General features: G+C 37.4%; 1 protein-coding gene across 2 annotated transcripts in view; it reads right to left on the bottom strand.

Moving 5' to 3' along the window:
• The window catches only part of LOC149544935 (protein NEDD1-like), a 214264-nt gene that overhangs the window by 36980 nt on the left and 158788 nt on the right, over window positions 1-18496 (bottom strand). For both annotated transcript variants that reach the window (XM_089795478.1, XM_089795479.1), the window contains exon 8: window positions 10135-10827. In XM_089795478.1, the coding sequence (XP_089651604.1) occupies window positions 10135-10827 (693 nt within the window). The remainder of the gene's footprint in view (window positions 1-10134; window positions 10828-18496) is intronic.

Raw genomic sequence — 18496 nt, 5'->3', positions numbered from 1 at the left:
ATGCTTTATCAAGGAGGGTAGTGCGTAGTTTATGATCTCCAGGGGGTACTGCAAAGGGGCCTACTAAACTTGCATCTCTAATCATTTTCTTGAAGAATGGTGATCAGGCCATATGAAATGGGATGGCATGGGCATAAAAGAAATCAGCAACTAATCAATCTAACATTTCTCGTGCTTGTGTATTGAACAAATCTGTAACTAACTCTGGCTGCCCGCTATCACTAGCCTTCCTCTTTCCCTTTTCATTTTTTTTTTGTTCCCACACTAGTAAACACACTATCACTGGATGACATAGAGTGAGTAGTAATACCATGAGTAGATAATTGTGAAGGTGGAGGCATAACAAAGGGCAAACCTTTAGACTTGTATTCAACCTCCATCTGCAATCTATAACACTCTAATTTAGCATCCTCCTCTAATTGTTTACAATATAACTCCTTTGCCCTTAACCCCCAAGAAATGAGACCACACCTGTGTGTAGCTCCCTCTAATTTCACCTTCACACATGACATTTATAAATCCTACTTCCACCTGAATTTTTCTTTTTGACATCTATTGGATGAACAAGGCAAAGTAGATGCTTTTTAGGATTAAAAGGACCTCGTGCAAAGTCTTTGAGGACAACTGAAGGTATTTCAAATTTGTTTGTTATATCTTTTGAGTTACCACCACCTCCAATTACAACTTCTTCACCCTGCCATCTTTCATCACTACTAGAACCATCAGTGCTGCTGCTGCTCATATTTAAATTTAATGGAGATCAAGAATCTGAAATTTAACAAAAATGAAAATGAAAATTAGACTTCTCTTGCATGAGTCATGACATACATTAAAAAAATTGTATTAAAATATAAAAAACTTTAACACAATAAATATTAAATATTAATCTTAGAATACTGTAACATTAACATATTATCTTAAAATAAATAAATATGGATAAAGCCAAACTCAGAATGAAACCCAAACTCAATAAAATATTAATAAGGAACCTGGATTTTCAATTTGATGGAATGCCTAACTGATTGCAACCCTTCAGATTGTAAGTACAATGCCCTCCATCTTAATTGCAGGTTTGAAAGGGTGAAGATTCTACAAGGATCTAGAGTTGCGCACTGTTGGAATTCTACAAGTAAAACTGGTGCAAGCAAAGGAATTGCTTAACAAAGACTTAATAGGAAAATCTGATCCTTTTGCAGTACTATACATCAGGCCATTAAGAGCACGAATGAAGAAAATCAAGACCATAGTAAGACTCAAGTATGCTTATAACACTTTTTTTTAATAGACATTTTTAATAGTAAATATAGGATGTTGTGTCCATCTGGATTTTATCAATCAACTAATTGATCTCTTTGTATTGAAGAACAATGATTTAAATCCTACCTAGAATGAACATTTTGAAGGAGCTAGAACCAGGAAAATTGAATGATGTATGGTTGCCTCTTGTCACTGAAAAACAAGTTGTTTTAAACAACTCCAAAGAAATTATTGCAGCCTGTATAGATGACTCGCAGGGCCCTAGTTTATGCTACGCAAGTCTTGAATAATGCTCGCGGCTTGCCAGACAAGGGAGAATTTTAGTAGGTCTACCCAATAGATTGCTTCCCAAAAAAAATGACACCCAACAATTTTTATCATTATCAATAAAAATGACGACCAGCAATTTTGACATTATGTGAGCTTCCCACAATAAAATCACCTAAGATTAATGGTGATTCAGGCCCTAAGAAAAACGATGGGTGTTGCCTAGCCTTAGACGGAAAAAATAGGCACTATTTGCCAAATAAATCATCAAGCCCAACCCCAGTAATGTGCAGATTAATTTCGCCCTAGATAGAGATGACAAAATGAAAACACCCAATCTTCTGTAGCAATGTCTAATAAAGTCAACAACCAAGATGACAATATACCTGCAAAACTCGATTCTTCAACAAACTCGACCTGAATCAAACTGCAAACTGTAGACCAGGTGACTTGCGTTTGTTTTGTAAAAATCTCTGCTCTTCAACCCTTCAGCGCAACCTTGTTGGGAAGATGGGAAATGAAAATATTTCGTTTCCTTCTAAAGTTTTAAAGTTTTAAACATTAACAAACCTAAGTCTATATAAAAAACATTAAAAGTTTTATTTTTTAATATATTTGAAGTTGCGGGGTCCGCAGGTGGCTTATTTAATTTCTGTGGTAAAAATTAAACCTCTAGGAAACGAAAATGCAATCCCTAGGACAGTCAACAAGTTTCAAAAACTTGTTGATCATTTCTTGTGTTTTGGGGACGCGTTTCCGATTTTCCTATCTAGGTGGGGACGGCTTGGAGACATTTCCTATTGACCCCTCGTCCTCGAAACTGTCCCTATTTTCGAAACCTGAGTCTTACAGGTGGAAATGCGTCCCCGGATAACATAGATAACAAACAAAGATTAACGAGATGAATGATACCAAATCAATATTATCAAATAAGGGAAGAGAAGCCAGATTTAAAGTTAGTGGTAATGATAAGAAAGTGCAACAATGGAAAACTGACCAAATAGCAGCTAAAATCATAAACTAATTGTCTCAGTAATTGCTAGCTAGACGTGCTATTGAATCTAAATTGCATTTACTATTTATGGAATGTGATTTCTTTCTAGAACAATTGGTTTGAAAGAAAATATTGTAGTTTGATTTCATAAGGATGTAAAGGCCTTTAAAAATAGAGGCGATTGCATTGCAATTAGTTCAATAATAAAATGTTAGTTTCTCCCTCCATCTATTGCAATAACATCTGTGTTCACTATTGCTAATTTTTCCATATCACTGCTGTCATACAGCAAAGTAGCAAATCACATGGAAGAGGAGGGTTGGAAGATTGTAAAGCAATGTGGCAATTTACCTCTTAATGCTATCAAAAACAATTGGGGCATCTCTGGCTAGCACATTACTTATCAGAAAATGGGAGTTGAAGCGGCGTCATCTAGAAAGAGTAGTTATGCCTCCTTGCCTACACACCTTAAACAATGTTTTTGCTCATTTTTCATTCTTTCCCTAGGACGCGGGCATAGATGTGGAGTTTTTGATAATCTGTAGATAGTGGAATTTTCTTTGCTTTCCCCCAAAAGCCCTTGTTGTAATTTAAATTTTAGTCCAGCACCCACAGTGAGCGCATCAATAAGGATTGATGTTGAACAGGTGGAAGCAAAAGATGCAAGAAGAGAAATATGGAAAGGAGATTTATAGAGCTGATGGGAAACAAAACCAAAACAATAAATTGCATATAGAAAACTCATTAGCAAGAAGTAATACAATCAATTGATTAAGAGGAAATGTTTGGTTTCTTTAAAGAAAACTGTAAAATCAAACAACAGATTATTAAAATTAAAAGTAGAGTTTCACAATGAGACGATTCCCTTTGATTTATCCCCTATTCCTAAATTTGTCTGGTTGGTAGGCATTGGTCTAATAGCAATGTCGACTCCTTAAGTTTCTTCTAACTTGCAAGTAGATGTTACAGAATCTTAATGAACAGTGTTTTTACTGCGCAAGAATTTCTGCACATGACAGGTATCTCCGAGAATAATTTTATGCAAGCATAATAATCTGCAACAGTTCTACTAATTGCTTGTTGTTCACGTCATAGCAGGGCACCTCCAATAGTAATTCTCCAGAGATCTAATCGTGATGAATTGAGGCTGTCCTTTCTGACACTTAATTAATTCACATTTATCACTTCTGACACATGATTAATTCATTCTTATCTTTTAAAAAAAAAATTGAAGTCAGATAAAATAATTAAAGCCCAGGAAATTAGGTAGTGACCAATCATAAAACAGAAATTTATGTACAAAAATTGATTTAAAAAACATAACTTCTAAAACTTTAGCTTACTGTATCTTATTTTCATTTAAACTAATTGTGAGGGGGGCTAATGAAAACATTAGTTCCCTGGCTTATATAAGGCAGGGACTAACAATAACATTTTTACAAATATAATAATATGTAACTTAAAAGGAATATGAAGTTATATATTATTATGTTAGTAAATATATTATTGTTTCTAAACTCTTAAAGGGCGGACCCGAAATGAGGTTACAAAACAATTAAGGAAAAGATAAAAGGCAAAACACAAGTGATTTGAGTCATTCAACAACTTAGAAACTGAGAAAAACAAAGGGAAAACTTCAGTTATGAAATGCTAGCCATCAAACTTGAAAGAAATCTGGAGGTTTTAAAGCATATTCTGCCACAAATCTCTCCTAGTTTATCATGGTTGATGTTTACCATACTGGATAAAGAAATAAACACATACAGACAATGAAACAGAATAGCAGAATTATATTCACATATGCCAAGATATTACATTATGCTCAATAAGAACTGATGATATGATATGACAAGATGATTGCAACGATCCCGAAGGGGGATATAAATACTATCCGAGGAACCTTCCCGAAGGTATCTGTCGGCCACCTACGACATGTCGGCTACAATAATAGAACCTTCCCGATACACATATCCTGATACACAAGAACCTTCCCGAAAGGGTCCATCGGCCACATACAATATGTCGGCTACACAATATCTACCGACGACAGTTGACAACATTAATATGTTCATTGGCACTTCCATCAATTGTATTGAAGAAATCTGCTATTTTGAAGGGTTTGACACCACTTTTTTGATGACATGTTTGCATTTTTCTGGGCTTCCGTTTGCCGAGTCTGCACCCATTTTGTTGTTGACTCAACATTACTATGACATTTACTAATTACAAGTATTATGAGGCACAATGGTTGTCGTGATTGAGTCTTTGTAAACCATTTTGGTCACCAAGGATGGAGAAATTTTCTGCATTTATTGGGCCTTTTGACTATGAAACTTGGCCTCAATCTACTAGTTTTTTATTGCTTACTTGTCTCACTTGGCCGCCACCTATGAACTTGGAGATTTCCTTGCAGATATGCTGGAAAAATTGCCGATAAGTGCACTCATTAAATCCTAGAAATTTCAAACAGCCATTTATATTTTGAGGAGAAAAAATAATAAATAAAAGTATTATATGTTTTCTTTCTTTTCTGTGAAGCATGAAAATGTATATATTTCTCCTTATTGTTTTTATGCTGAGAATATCTACCATTGTTTGCAACCCTTTTTTGAAAAAGATCCATGCACACAAATTTTTTTGACTTCTATCTTCTGTGGAAAATAATGCATATGCAGCTTGGAACTGGGTTCAATTTCTTTTCATGTCTGGGCTTTCTTTCATGAAACTCCCATACATCTACTGTCATTTCTCTTGTTTTTTCCTGTATGCACATATAAGCTAGGCTTTAAGCATATTTTTTGGGTTTTCTAAAAAATGATACTAGAATATAAAAACCCTCATTCCTTCTTGAAGCATAGAGAAAAACAATCACAATTCAGACATAAACTTGCAGATTTTATGATGATAATACATCGCAAGGGTTTCATGTGTTACTCTCTGCAACAAGATTTTTCCCTTTTTCTGATTTTTTTTTTTCATTTTGTCGATTTTGACTCTTCCTTATTTTCCTCAAAAATATCTCCTATAACTCATTCCCGTCGTCAGTAGATATTGTGTAGTTGATAGGATATGTGTTAGGATGTATGTCGTCGGTAGATATTGTGTAGCCAACCGGTCCCTTCGGGGGTTGTCATGCAGCCGACAGACCCCTTCGGGAAAGTTCTTCGAAAAGTATTTATACACCCTTTGGGATCATTGTAAGGAGGAAAAGGCATAATGTAATATCTTTGGCATATGCGAATAATACAAGGAGTTCTGTTGTTCTTATCTATTATCTGTATGCGTTGATTTCTTGACCCAGTATGGTAAACATTTGGATCCGTTGCCCGATGGATATGGAACAAATGCTGGAATGAAGACTGATGCCGAATCAGTTAAATAAAAATAAGGATAAGCTGAAGGACAAAGATGAAATCCACACAGCTCAAGGAAATTTAATTTTGGCACAGCAGGCCGAACGTAGATGAAGGTTTCAGCAAATTACTGACGGACACCGTAGCACTGAAGAATTGTTGGAAGAGACTCGACAGCGGGTGGAGTTGGTGGAAGAAGCACGAGAGGAATTTTTGAACTTGTATTCGCCGAGGGAAGAGAATCCAAATAGAAGGGGATCGACTTGCACGGCTCGGAGTGCCAAGGGAGCACGAGCATGGAGTAAACTCTTCATCCGAGATACACTTTCAAAACAAATAGCTTCAGTTGACGAAAGCCCTTCTTCACCAAATACCACGACTGTTGGAAATAGCAATGCAGGTGTGCAGAAAAATGCGGGTGTGCAGAACAACGCAAGTGTATAGAACAGTGCGGGAGTGCAAAACAATGCAGGTAAACAACCAACCCCTTAACTTCGAATAGTCATGGCAGGACCAAAGGAAAAGTTGTCAAAATTCAATGGTGATGGAGCAGCCGATCCAATCCGACATTGTAAAACATGCGAAACGATTTGGAGGGCAAATGGCATAATAGATACAAACAAATGGGTCTGACGATTTTTGGCAACCCTACGAGGTGTTGCAATTGATTGGTTTGCTGATACAGATCCCCAAAAGTTAACCAGTTGGGACAACATTAAAAAGGAGTTTATCACAGAATTTCAACTATTGCGCAATGACAATGAGATCGTAGCGGAGATATACAACACAAAGCAAGGGAAGAATGAAACTGTCCGAGTCTACGCCAGGAAATTAAAAGACTTAATAAATAAAATGGAAAATAAGCCGGCAGATGGATTGCAAAAAAGATGGTTCGTTGAAGGCCTACGCCCAAAGTTGTGGAAGAAGATGAAGATTGTGCCACCGTCGTCGTACATTGAAGCATACAATCAGGCAATGAACTTGAAAAGTGAGCAAAAAACAAAGAAGAAGAAGAAGAATCGTAGCTCATCCGAGTTAGACGACGATGCGTCTTTGAAAGAAGAGAGCAGCGATGATGAAAACAACTACAAGAAGGTCTGAGCTCTCCAAAAGGATATGATCCGAATGATGAAAGAATTTAAGAACATGGAGAAGGAGACCAAGGAAAATGAGCTATGGTGCACCGAGTGCAAGAAAGAAGGCCATATGAAGGGATCCTGTCCTAAGGACCAATTCTGCGAGATTTGCCAGATCATGGGACATTCCACAAAGGAATGCCCTTTCAATATGAAAACAAGAGGACCCCAGCAAGTGTTCCTGACACAGGAGGCTTCCGCATCAAGAGGGAGTGGGAACTCCAGTATGGAGGGTGCTACATTGGGAGGATACAGAAATAATCGGTGAGGACAAAACAACAAAAACAATGGGAACAATAATAATGGCAGCAGGAGTTGAATTCGGTATGATGCCAATGGTCGACCGATAGTGCAATGCTGAGCATGTAATTTGTAGGGCCACTTTTCTCGTGACTGTACAATGGCAAACACACCAAAATTATTATGCAGATGGTGTTGAAGTCGGGAGTAAATTTGATCACCATCAGGACAGATGAAGAGAAAGTTTTGGCCATCACACGAAAGCAAGCAAAAGTGTACCCCGACCCGACGAAAGAAAATAAGAGGCTGGAGGAAGCACGGGCAGAGATTCAAAAAGCAACAGAAGCAGAGAAAGCACACTTGAAGGACATTGCCAATACCTCAACAAGAAATTGCACAAAACAGAACATCATACGATAGATATTACAAACCGAGGTACCAGTCAAAATAATTGATCTGCTACTCACTATGCCTCAACTCTGTACAACACTCACAAACGTTGCTCCAACTGCCAAGTTACCAACAGAACAAGGAAGTGAGAAAGAAGGTGGCACAAGTGTGGAAGATCCGATGCTACTAGCTCTCTCATTCGGATGGCATCCGGCGGTCGTCGAGATGGGAATTTTGGGAACTGTTCTGATAGACACGATTGTGGACGGAGGGTCCGGTGTGAATGTGGTACCAGAGGATACCTGAAAGAGGTTGGGACAGCTGACGTTGTGGCCACCTATGTTCCAATTATTAATAGCAGAGCAGCACGGGATCAAACCGTTGAGAGTCCTGATGGCACAGCCAGTGGCTATCGGAACACAGTCATCCCTGCTTGACTTTGTCGTCATTCCGTTGAAGAGGAGAGGATATGACACCATTCTAGGCCGAGGATGGCTCATACAAGAAAAAGATAAGCATGACTAGAAGAAGAATACTCTATCAATGGAATGTGGAGGCAGAAGATTCATAATTGACCTGCACACACAAATGGTAGGTGAGGAGGCAGCATCGTCAAACTCAGAAGGTGAAAGCGAGAATGATGACAAGGGGAAGAAGAGAATGGAACCTAACGAAAAGGGAGTATTGAGATTGGAAGGAGGGTCAGATGAGGATGACCTAGACTCATTGAATGACCTTTTTCATTGGCAGATGGAGGATTACAAGCTCTTTCTGAGCTATAATATGCTAAGGGTTGAAGGTGAGAAAGAAGAGGGAAATGAATGTCCGAAGGAATATAGAGAAGCAAAAGAAGGAAAGGTGGTTACGAAAAAAGTTGAAGGGAAGAACATATAGTACGAACCCAAAAAAAGGAAAGATTCCACCGTACGACTGTGCAAAAAGGAAATGTTATGTCGAATCACGGATATAGCAGAAAGGTGCCAGCAACAAGGAAGACACATCATACGGTCTGTACAGGAAACAAAGAGGAAAGGTTTAATAAAAGCTTCAGCAGGTACGGAGTAAAGGTTCTAAAATCAAGAATATAGTTATTGACGGCAAGGAATAGTAGCCGACCGAATTCATGATACCAAGTTTCAAACTGGGCGATATGGAAAACCTGAAGGAGAGATCGGGTAACTTAAATAAACTTCAACGATTGCAAGCACAAAGGGCCACGAAGGTGACATAGAACAGGTGCAAAGCATGGCATGATAAACACCTAAAACTGAACAAGTTCCAACCGGGACAATTGGTGTTGAAGTATGACGGACGGAACGAATAAAGAATAAAGACTTTAACCAAAAACATTCCAAACAAGGAATGACAAACACAAACGAGGCTAAAACAACCTAAAGATCCAGAAAAGATTAGGGTCCCTGTTTCTACAGGACCTGTGTGCAAGGCACACCACATTGGAAGTGTGAGGCCAAACAGTCTGAGTGGATTGTCATCCAAGTGGAGAAGTAAGGTCTCATACAATGTGATACTTGCTGAATGTCGAGACATTCCACACTACTCACTATAAACTAGTGAATAACCAATGAATTGTCATACAGTATAAATAGTGGGCTTCTTTTTCTTTGCCACTTGATGTTCACAAACAACAATTGTCATGGCCCCACAACATAATGATGAATTAGCCATACTTCTTACTTTTTTGAGTTCAATATTTTAACATCTTTGGCTTTTTATCTTACTTAATTACTTTCTATTTTCTTCTTTCAAATTTTTAACTCCACATTCTAAGTAAAAAAATGCTCATCCGTAATATTTCTACTTCCTCCACCACCTAGCTCACAGAATAACACAAGGCATTGCTGATAAAGGCATGAAAAATTGCCAGTTTGCTACCTTGAAACCAGGTTTAATGCTATGGCTGCACTCCATCTTCTCAAGGAATGCAGACCAAAGCATGACAACAATAATTTGAATGAGTAGCATCTACTTCAATCTCTATCTGTTGTGCCTTTAAAATTTTCAGGCACTTGATTGAATTCAGTCCATAGAAGAATATTGTTCAGAAACTATTGCTTTTGATAATCCTCTTTATCAGAAGTCATTTTGGTTACAATTTATGGACCAACGGTTTTGTTGCGATTTACTGCACTTAGGAATTCTTTTGCAATTCAGATTTCTATATTCAGCCAGCTGATAGAGAAAATTTGTAATCATAGGTTTGCAAGCAGTTTATTTATACCAGGCATGGAGACCTTTCTATGTCACGGAATAAATTTCAATGTGAACATTATCCTTCTACAAAAATGTATGAATATGAAAATCAAATTCATAGAAACGAGGAAAATTAACTTCCATTTTCAATTAAGATAAAGATTATATTTCAACAAATAGAACCTTTCCTACCACAACCAATGTACAGTGCTTATCCAGAAAGAATCCCATGACAGTGGATATAATATGATTTAAATTATCAGCAACAAAGAAAAGAGATCCTTACATTAGCTGTAAAAGAAGTTATTGAAGGAATGACATTATCTGCTCTCATAAATGAACATTTTTCAGAGCTTCTTATATCTGTAAAATCCCCATTAGTACCACTATGCCCTTCATTCTTCTCCGGAGCAAATCTCTTTTGCTTAGATGATTTGACATTTGGTGATGGCACGTCACTTCCTGAGGTATCATCCATGGATAAAGCACTACTAGCTCTTGTTTCAATGCATGCCATGTGTTTCTTTGGTAATCCCATCAAGGCTGATACACATGTGTCAGAATTTGGTTGTGCTGCTTTTGTCATTGATCCTACAGAGCTTGCAATATTACTCGTCCCATGCTTAGGTAAAGTTTCTGAAATAATATATGAGTTCCCTGATCTGAAGAACTCGTCTCCTATAACTCGATCAGATTGGGAATTTGCACTGCCTCGTGTAGAGTAACAAGGTGTAATGGGAACAGTAGATGCAGCTGAATTTTGTAAGCAAGAAAAGTCTGAACTGGATAGAATTTCTTGAGAATCCATACATGCAGAGAAAGCAAATCTTGATTTATTAGGCCAGAAATCAAATGTCGTTGTTGGTCCATCTCCTCCCCAGGCTTCTGGTGGTGTAGCAAATTCAGTTAGATCATGTTTGAAACACCTACTGAGTGGAGTATCCTGCCATAGAGAACTGTTTCTAGACAGTGTATCATCCTAGCAAGAATAAAGAAATATTATAAATTTTTAAAAACCAGGGAATCCATTTAAGACCAAAGTTCCAAGCACAACTTACTCATTATTACAGATCTAATGCAAGTAACAAGAAATAAAAACAATACTGTGAAGCAAAAATAAAATATTATCCACAATGTCTAAACATGACACAACAAGACTACACCTCCTATAGTAAAGGAAAACTGTGGAAAAGGCACAAGAAATTATATCCCTTTAATAGAAAAATCCATTATACCTATGGTACACATCTATCAGCAATATTCCATCTGCTTATGTTGTTGATTACAGCTTGGTATTTCAGAAAGCAGTTCATAATTTTTGGATTTGTTTTCGACATACATACATGTATTAAGAAAACCCTATGACAGAAATTATTCTCTTAACACAAAAGAAAAGTTAGTAATAACTAGTCCAAGTTGTTGAAGATGGTAGCTGCGATAAAGATCTTTATCTCTGGAAATATGGGTTTTATCACTATTTTGGTCACCTTCAGCTGAAAAGGACACTTATGCTTAGTTTGTAATATTAAAGTGATAACATGTGTCATTCAACATGCATTGAGGCATGCAAATTCAAAGAGTTGTTTAATTGTAATAACGAGTCACGTTTTAGGAAATTGAAGGGACCTTCGATTGGTATGTGAAGAGTCTCTCCTTAAGTTATATATATCGCATCAAGAGATAGGCATTGTACACTTGAATATTTTATCATCAATAAAGAAGATCTTTTATTGAGTTGCTAGGTTTTTCCCTTCATTCTAGAAGGGTTTTCTGAGGATATTTCTCGTGTTTTTATTGTTTCAGTTTTGGCTATTTTCTTATTGCTGTTTATCTTTTTTTTTGGGGCTCAAGTTTTAACATGGTATCAGAGCCAAGTTTGGATAATAGCAAGTTTTAGGAGCTTTTCTTATTTATGCTATTTGATTAGCTCCAGTTATCAATGCTCATAGACCTCTATCATTATGAGGTTAATGGCATCATTGTTTCTAATGGTGTCTATCATTCTTCTTGGCTGGAGATACATACATGGTCCAAGAGCATTCGTCTTGGGCGGGAGATTTTTAGATTTTCCTAACTTATTCCTCTGGCTGGAGAAGTATGGCATTCACGTTGGTCTTTCTTAAAATTGGTTCTCCTTGCCTATGAGGACTCACTCAACATCAATCTCTCTTTGAGCTCATGAACTTGAGGAGGACACTGTGGCTTCCAACTACACAATTCCCTTTGGCCGCTACAACAAGTATGTTGTTTTGAGGAACCAGGGCATCTGGTTGTTAATGTGGAGGAGGAGAATGGGCACTTCAGAGTGTTTAACGTCACAGATGCCATGAAGCTTAATAATTGGGAGGTTGTTACAGTCAGCAGGACATGAGCTATGTGAGCTTGCATATGCAAGATAGGCCCCGTCTATTAGTGCTAACATGGCACTCAATAACTCTCCACAATAGCTTCTGGTTTTTTTTAAATTTTTATATGGCCACATTAAGGGTCAAAAGCATTCAAGGAAATAACAGCAGAAGTGCAAACAAATTTCAAGACAAAGAAGATAGGAGTTGTTGTCGGTTTATATGGGAAGTCAAGCATCGACCTCTATTTCCTTGCATTCTTGATCGATATGTGTCTAAACGGCTATCTCTGCAAGTTTTTAATAGAAAGTGGAATCATACCAAGAATATAGTTCTGTTCTTATATGATTGAGATTGATTTCTAACATTCTTGATCGTTTTTCTTGATCATGTGTATGCAATCTAAGTTATGACTCAAACTCATTGATGCTCAGAAGACATTCTTGATCGTATGATCAATCAAAAAAAGATTGGTGTTTGTAGGGGTTCCTTCCACTATATCTAGTGCTTTAAATATCCCATCAGTTTTGATTTGGAAAAGAAGTACCTGAAGAGATAGGAGTAATTGTTACGGAGACTGTAAACTCTATTTGATGATTCCTTTGCCATTTCAGCCTTTCCCTTGATGAGTGTGTGTATTACCATCGAGCAGAGAAGAGGTTCTCTAGATTGTCGAAAGGTAATCTATATATATATATATATAATGGAACACATAAGTTATTTAATTTGGTATTGATCCTATGTGCAAGTTATGTGTTTAATTCTGCAGGATGCTTCATTGGTGTTCTTATTTATATTATAAGTTTTGTTTCATATGTATTTTGACTTGAAATTGTGCAAAGAAGCTGTGAGTACTAACCAGTTAATCTCAAATGGTTTCAATGACTAGGTCAAAGATTGAACTTGACGATTCGATTAGCAAGTTCTACGATATGAATGCTGATTTAATTTTGATAAAAGAAATCATTGTGTATCACTTCATAATTGTGTGTATTCTATATTGATCTATGTATGATGGTAGCATTGATCTTTATATGATAGATTGATTTTATGAATTATTATTCCATCTCTCATCATTGCAGAATGCAACAAGAAAGACAATAGGTTGCTTTAATTAAGAGGGAGATGTTGAGCTTTAGAGGGAATTTTTTTAGCTTTAGAGAGAGGCTTCATAATTAGGAGGAAATACTTATGGAATCCCCTTCATTCTCATATATGCTTGTGATTTTTGTGATATTTGTAGAATTTGAGACTTAAATGGAACTAAGTCTTGTTTTGTTATATCTATTTCCATTCTTGTGAAATCAACAATGAGATTGTAAGATCAGCTATGATAACTCTTTCACTATGTGATAGTGAACATCATGGTGAGAGAGAACATGATGTCATCACGTTGAGAGATTTCGTGATGGGAGTTGGATGTCATGTTGAGAGATTCCATGACAATTCATGTTGAGAGATTCTGTGATTAAAGGCTTAGTTGTGAGTCTTACAAATCTGTCATGTTGAGTGATTCCATGATTATTAACAATGAGTAATCGTTACAGGTTTTCATGTTGAGTGATTCCATGATTATTAACAATGAGTAATTGTTACAGGTTTTCATGTTGAGTGATTCCATGATTATTAACAATGAGTTATTGCTATAAGTTTTTGTGTTGAGTAATTTCATGAATCTTATAAGATCTATGTGAAGAGGTTTTATCATTGACATTTTGGTTGCAATCTTGTGTGATTGTTCAGCTAAAGATCGCTCTCTAGTTGCTAAGAGGGAATGTTGAAGATGGTAGCTGCGATAAAGATCTTTATCTCTGGAAATATGGGCGTTATCACTATTTTTGTCACCTTCAACTAAAAATGACACTTATGCTTGATTTGTAATATTAAAGTAAGGACATGTGTCATTCAACATGCAGTGAGGCATGGAAATTCAAAGAGTTGTTTAATTGTAATAACGAGTCACATTTTAGGAAATTGAAGAGACCTTTGGTTGGTATGTGAAGAGTCTATCTTTAAGTTATATATATCGCATCAAGTGATAGGCATTGTACACTTGAATATTTTATCATCAATAAAGAAGATCTTTTATTGGATTGTTGGGTTTTTCCCTTCATTCTGGAAGGGTTTTCCCAGGGTATTTCTCGTGTTTTTATTGTTTCAGTTTTGACTGTTTTCTTATTGTTGTTTATCTTTGTTTTTTGGGCTCAGGTTTTAACACAAGTTACCGAATTATAGATAGGTACATGGGCACAATGTGCCTGTACAACATATTCTAGACAAGGGGTTGGGAATGTTTGTACAAAAATACTAATATAATAAATAAATATTATATATATTAATATAAATGATTATATTTGGTTATTTACAACTAAGCATATATTATTTTATTCTAATTTATGCATGCAAATATTTTTAAAAAAATTATATCATATCTAAATATCCTTTAATAAATTTATTGAGTTATATAATATACCATATTTCAAAAACTATGTATATTCATCTGTGTTACGGTGAGACGCATCTCCTCCCATTGGAGGCATGTCTCAAAGAATTTTTGCATCTCCAAAAGTCTTTAAAAAGGTTGGAGACTTCATAACAAGTCTCCTAAAGACTTTGATTCTAAAAGGGAAAGTCTCCTTGAAGTCTCCGAATTTTTAAAAAAAAAAATTAAAATATAATATGAAATTATTTATGTATTTTCACCCTCATTTTAATGTTTTTAATGCAAAACCAATGGAAATTTAAATGATTTAATCATTTAAGCCATGTTAATATTTTATTTAATAACTTTAAAAGCATTACAAACATTTTTCATTTTTATTCTACAATTCCAAAATCCAACCCAACTAACAATCATTAAAACTATTATATTTTAATAACTTAAAGGACATTAGAAATTTTTTATTTTATAAACATCATACTTTATTTTTATTTTTATTCCCAACCCTACCAATGACAACAAACATTTGTGGAAATTTGTTGAAACTTGAAATATGTGGATCACAACCTTGTGAAGTAGATGATAGTATAATCATCATACTAGATACTATACCATCGAAGGGTTTTGTCTGTATTAAGAAGATGAATGGGTGTTTGGAGCAATCTGATGATCGACCAGTTTTGGTTATTCAACCAGAGCAGATTTCAGGGGATGTGGAATGTTGGGGCAACCATGCGCTCATCTACAAGTTTCTAGGTCTCTAACTTTCTCTTCCTGTGTTGGAATAGTGGGCACATCAGATTTGGAATCCTGAAGGAGATATTGAGATTCTTATGGCAGCCAACAACTATTTTATGGTTATTTTTTCAAATATGACAGACAAGAATAAGGTGTTTGAAGGTGGCCCATATTTCTTTAACCAGGTTGGGCTTTTTATCAAACCCTGGCACATCGGGTTTAACTCTGCTAAGGAGATTCCCTCTCGGGTCCTAGTGTGGGTTCATCTTCTACGGCTTCCTCTAGAATTTTGGAGAGAGGATATTCTTCATTCAATCTCACTTTTGCTTGGAAAACCGATAGGGTCAGCCACACAAACTCAAGATCGTAAGGTAATTTCATATGCACAAATTTGTGTAGAAGTTGATCTTAATAATCCGCTTGCCTGATTCTATGGAGATTTGCTTGGGCCCTACCTCATGGATTCAACAATTGGACTATGAGACTTTACCTTTTAGATGCAAGATATGCCATGAGTATGGGCACTTACAACATAAGTGTCCCCGAAATAAATTCTCAACAAATGGTTTCTACTGAGCCGGCCCCTAAGGAGGATAAGGGTAAGGCCCCTATCCTAGAAGGGTTTGTAGACAAGGAGAGTTTTACCCCAGTTAAGCCGCACAATAAAGGGAAAAGGAAGAAGAGAACCTGGATGGACGGACAAAATGATGGTACTTTTAACAGGTTTCATGTTCTAGATAATTTGGTACAAGAGGAAGGCATACCAATTGAGATGCCCTTCGGAGATGGTTCTCTTCAGGGACCCCAGGTGGGGGAGGTAAGTAGTCTTGCCCAGGCTCCAGAAGAGGAACAAGGTTATCCAGCTTCTTTGGATGCTTTGGATCAGGAGAAAATCTGTGAAGTCCCTGGAGGGTCACTACCTAGGGGCACCCCAATTATCACTGCTTCTACGCCCCCTGGCAAAAAGGGATGCTTGACATCACAAAAGGTACTAAAGCTGCACCTTCTTTAGGCTTACAACAAAAGCACTTTAAAAACGGGCCCTCAAAGAAATCTGCTAAGAGTGGAAGGAAGACTGATCAGGAGATGGTTAAGATGATGGGAGAGACCTTAGTTGAGGCAGGGTTTGTGAAGCCTATTGATTCCCACTTCTTGCAATCTTCCAAATGATTATTCTCTCCTGAAATGTGAGAGGGTTGAACAGCATCCCCAAACAAAAAGTTGTTTGTAGATTGATAGATTCTCATTCTCCAGATATTGTTTTCATTCAGGAAACTAAGCTTACAATTGATGATTTGGATAGTTGCGGGCCAAAGTTGTGGCCCCATGGTAGTTGGCAAGGAGTGGGTGCTCAAGGTAGCTTGGGTGGACTCGCCTGTCTCTGGAATCCTAGGAAGGTGACTCCTCTGTGGTGGATTTCGAGTAGGTCCTCTATCTCTTTGATGGCTTCTCACTTTGAGATGGGAGAAAGGTGCATGTTCTCCAATATCTATGCTCCTAATGACTTGGTTGGTAAATCACTTATGTGGTCACATATCACCTATGTTCGCTCTTTAGATCCTTTCCTCCCTTGGATTGCGGCAGGAGACTTTAATGTTGTTACTAGTTTAGAGGAAAAGAGAGGTGGGATTGCTCGATTGGGCCCTTCTTCAAGTATGCTTAGTAATAATATTGGTTCTTTGAAAGCTCATTGATGTTAAACCTAGCTCTAGTACATTCACTTGGAATAATAGGAGTGGGACGGAGGCCATTTTGAAAAGGCTGGATAGGTTCCTTGTTTCTTGTTTTTGGATGGATATCAGATGGTCTACCAGATTAGAAGTTTTTGATTGGTGACTGGCCTTTTAAGCTTTCTGTCACTCCTTTTAAGGCATCTAAAAATCCCTCTTTCAAGTTTCAGCTGATGTGGCTGAGGGATCCCTCTCTGCAAGATCTTATGATAGCTTGGTGGCATGAGGGTAGGCCTCCTCATGGCACCTCCATGCTTTCCTTTGAGAAGAGGCTCTAGCATGTGAAATTTAGGCTTAAAAAATGGAACAAACAGTGCTTTGGGAATCTTCAAGACCAATTGCGAGTGGTCTAGGCTAGGCTAGATAGTGTCACTCACCAGATCAGGGACCATGGAATGACTTTGGAATTAAGCTTTGCTGAGGCCTCAGCTCTAAAGTCGGTCGAGGAATGGAAGCTTCGGGAGGAAATCTTTTGGGAGCAAAAGTCTTGTGTGGATTGGCTGCAGGAGGGAGACAAAAAAACTGCTTTCTTTCATAACACAGTTAAAGCTCGCAGGTCTGGTAACTCTATCTCTTCTCTTGTTTCTGCTTCTGGAGATCAACTCTCTTCCAAAGAGGCAATTTCTATGGAGGCCATTAGATACTTTTCCCGACTCTTCTCTAAGGAGGATGGTGGAGACAAGGACTATTTTAGATTGTATTCCTCAACTTGTCTCTAGTGATATGAACAGGAATCTGTTAAGGCCTGTTCTACTTGTAGAGTTGGAGAAGGTGGTTTTTGGTATGAAGAAAGGCAAAGCCTTGGGCCCGGATGGCTTTCCCATTGAACGTTTTCAAGAATTTTGGGAGATTATTAAATTTGATCTTCTTGAAGTAATCCAAGAATTGTTTACAGTACAGGTAAAGAAAATAAACGCATACAGACAATGAATATGAACAGCAGAATTATATTCGCAATAGTAGATGAATGATGCTTTACAATGATCCCAGACGGGATATAAATACTATCGCCGAACCTTCCCGAAGGAGTCCGTCGGCCACAACATTACATCCGCTACAAACTATTTACCCGTCAGCTACAAAATACAAAACACCGACGACAATCAATCCGTCGGCTACAGAAACACCGTCGGACCCATCTAGTCGGCTAACACCATCCCCCCCAAAAAGAAAAGTCATCTCCTGACGACTGAAAAAATATCTGAGACAAATTAACAAACAAAATACATTAACAGAGTGACTACAACAAGAGAAATCTGCTTCTGACACATCACTGTCACCTTCATCCCGTGCCCGTAGCCTCTGCTAACACAATACTGTCTCCTCAAGCTGACCTTGATAGCCACCCATGCTGCTTTCTTTGCTTCCAACACTGCGTCCACTGAGCTAAGTGTC

This window comes from Cupressus sempervirens, chromosome 8 (assembly GCF_028749045.1).
Source record: "Cupressus sempervirens isolate cs-2001-9-10 chromosome 8, ASM2874904v1, whole genome shotgun sequence".
NCBI classification, from domain to species: Eukaryota; Viridiplantae; Streptophyta; class Pinopsida; order Cupressales; family Cupressaceae; genus Cupressus; species Cupressus sempervirens.
The sequence above is the reverse complement of the archived record's forward strand: the minus strand, read 5'-3'. Positions and strand labels throughout refer to the sequence as shown.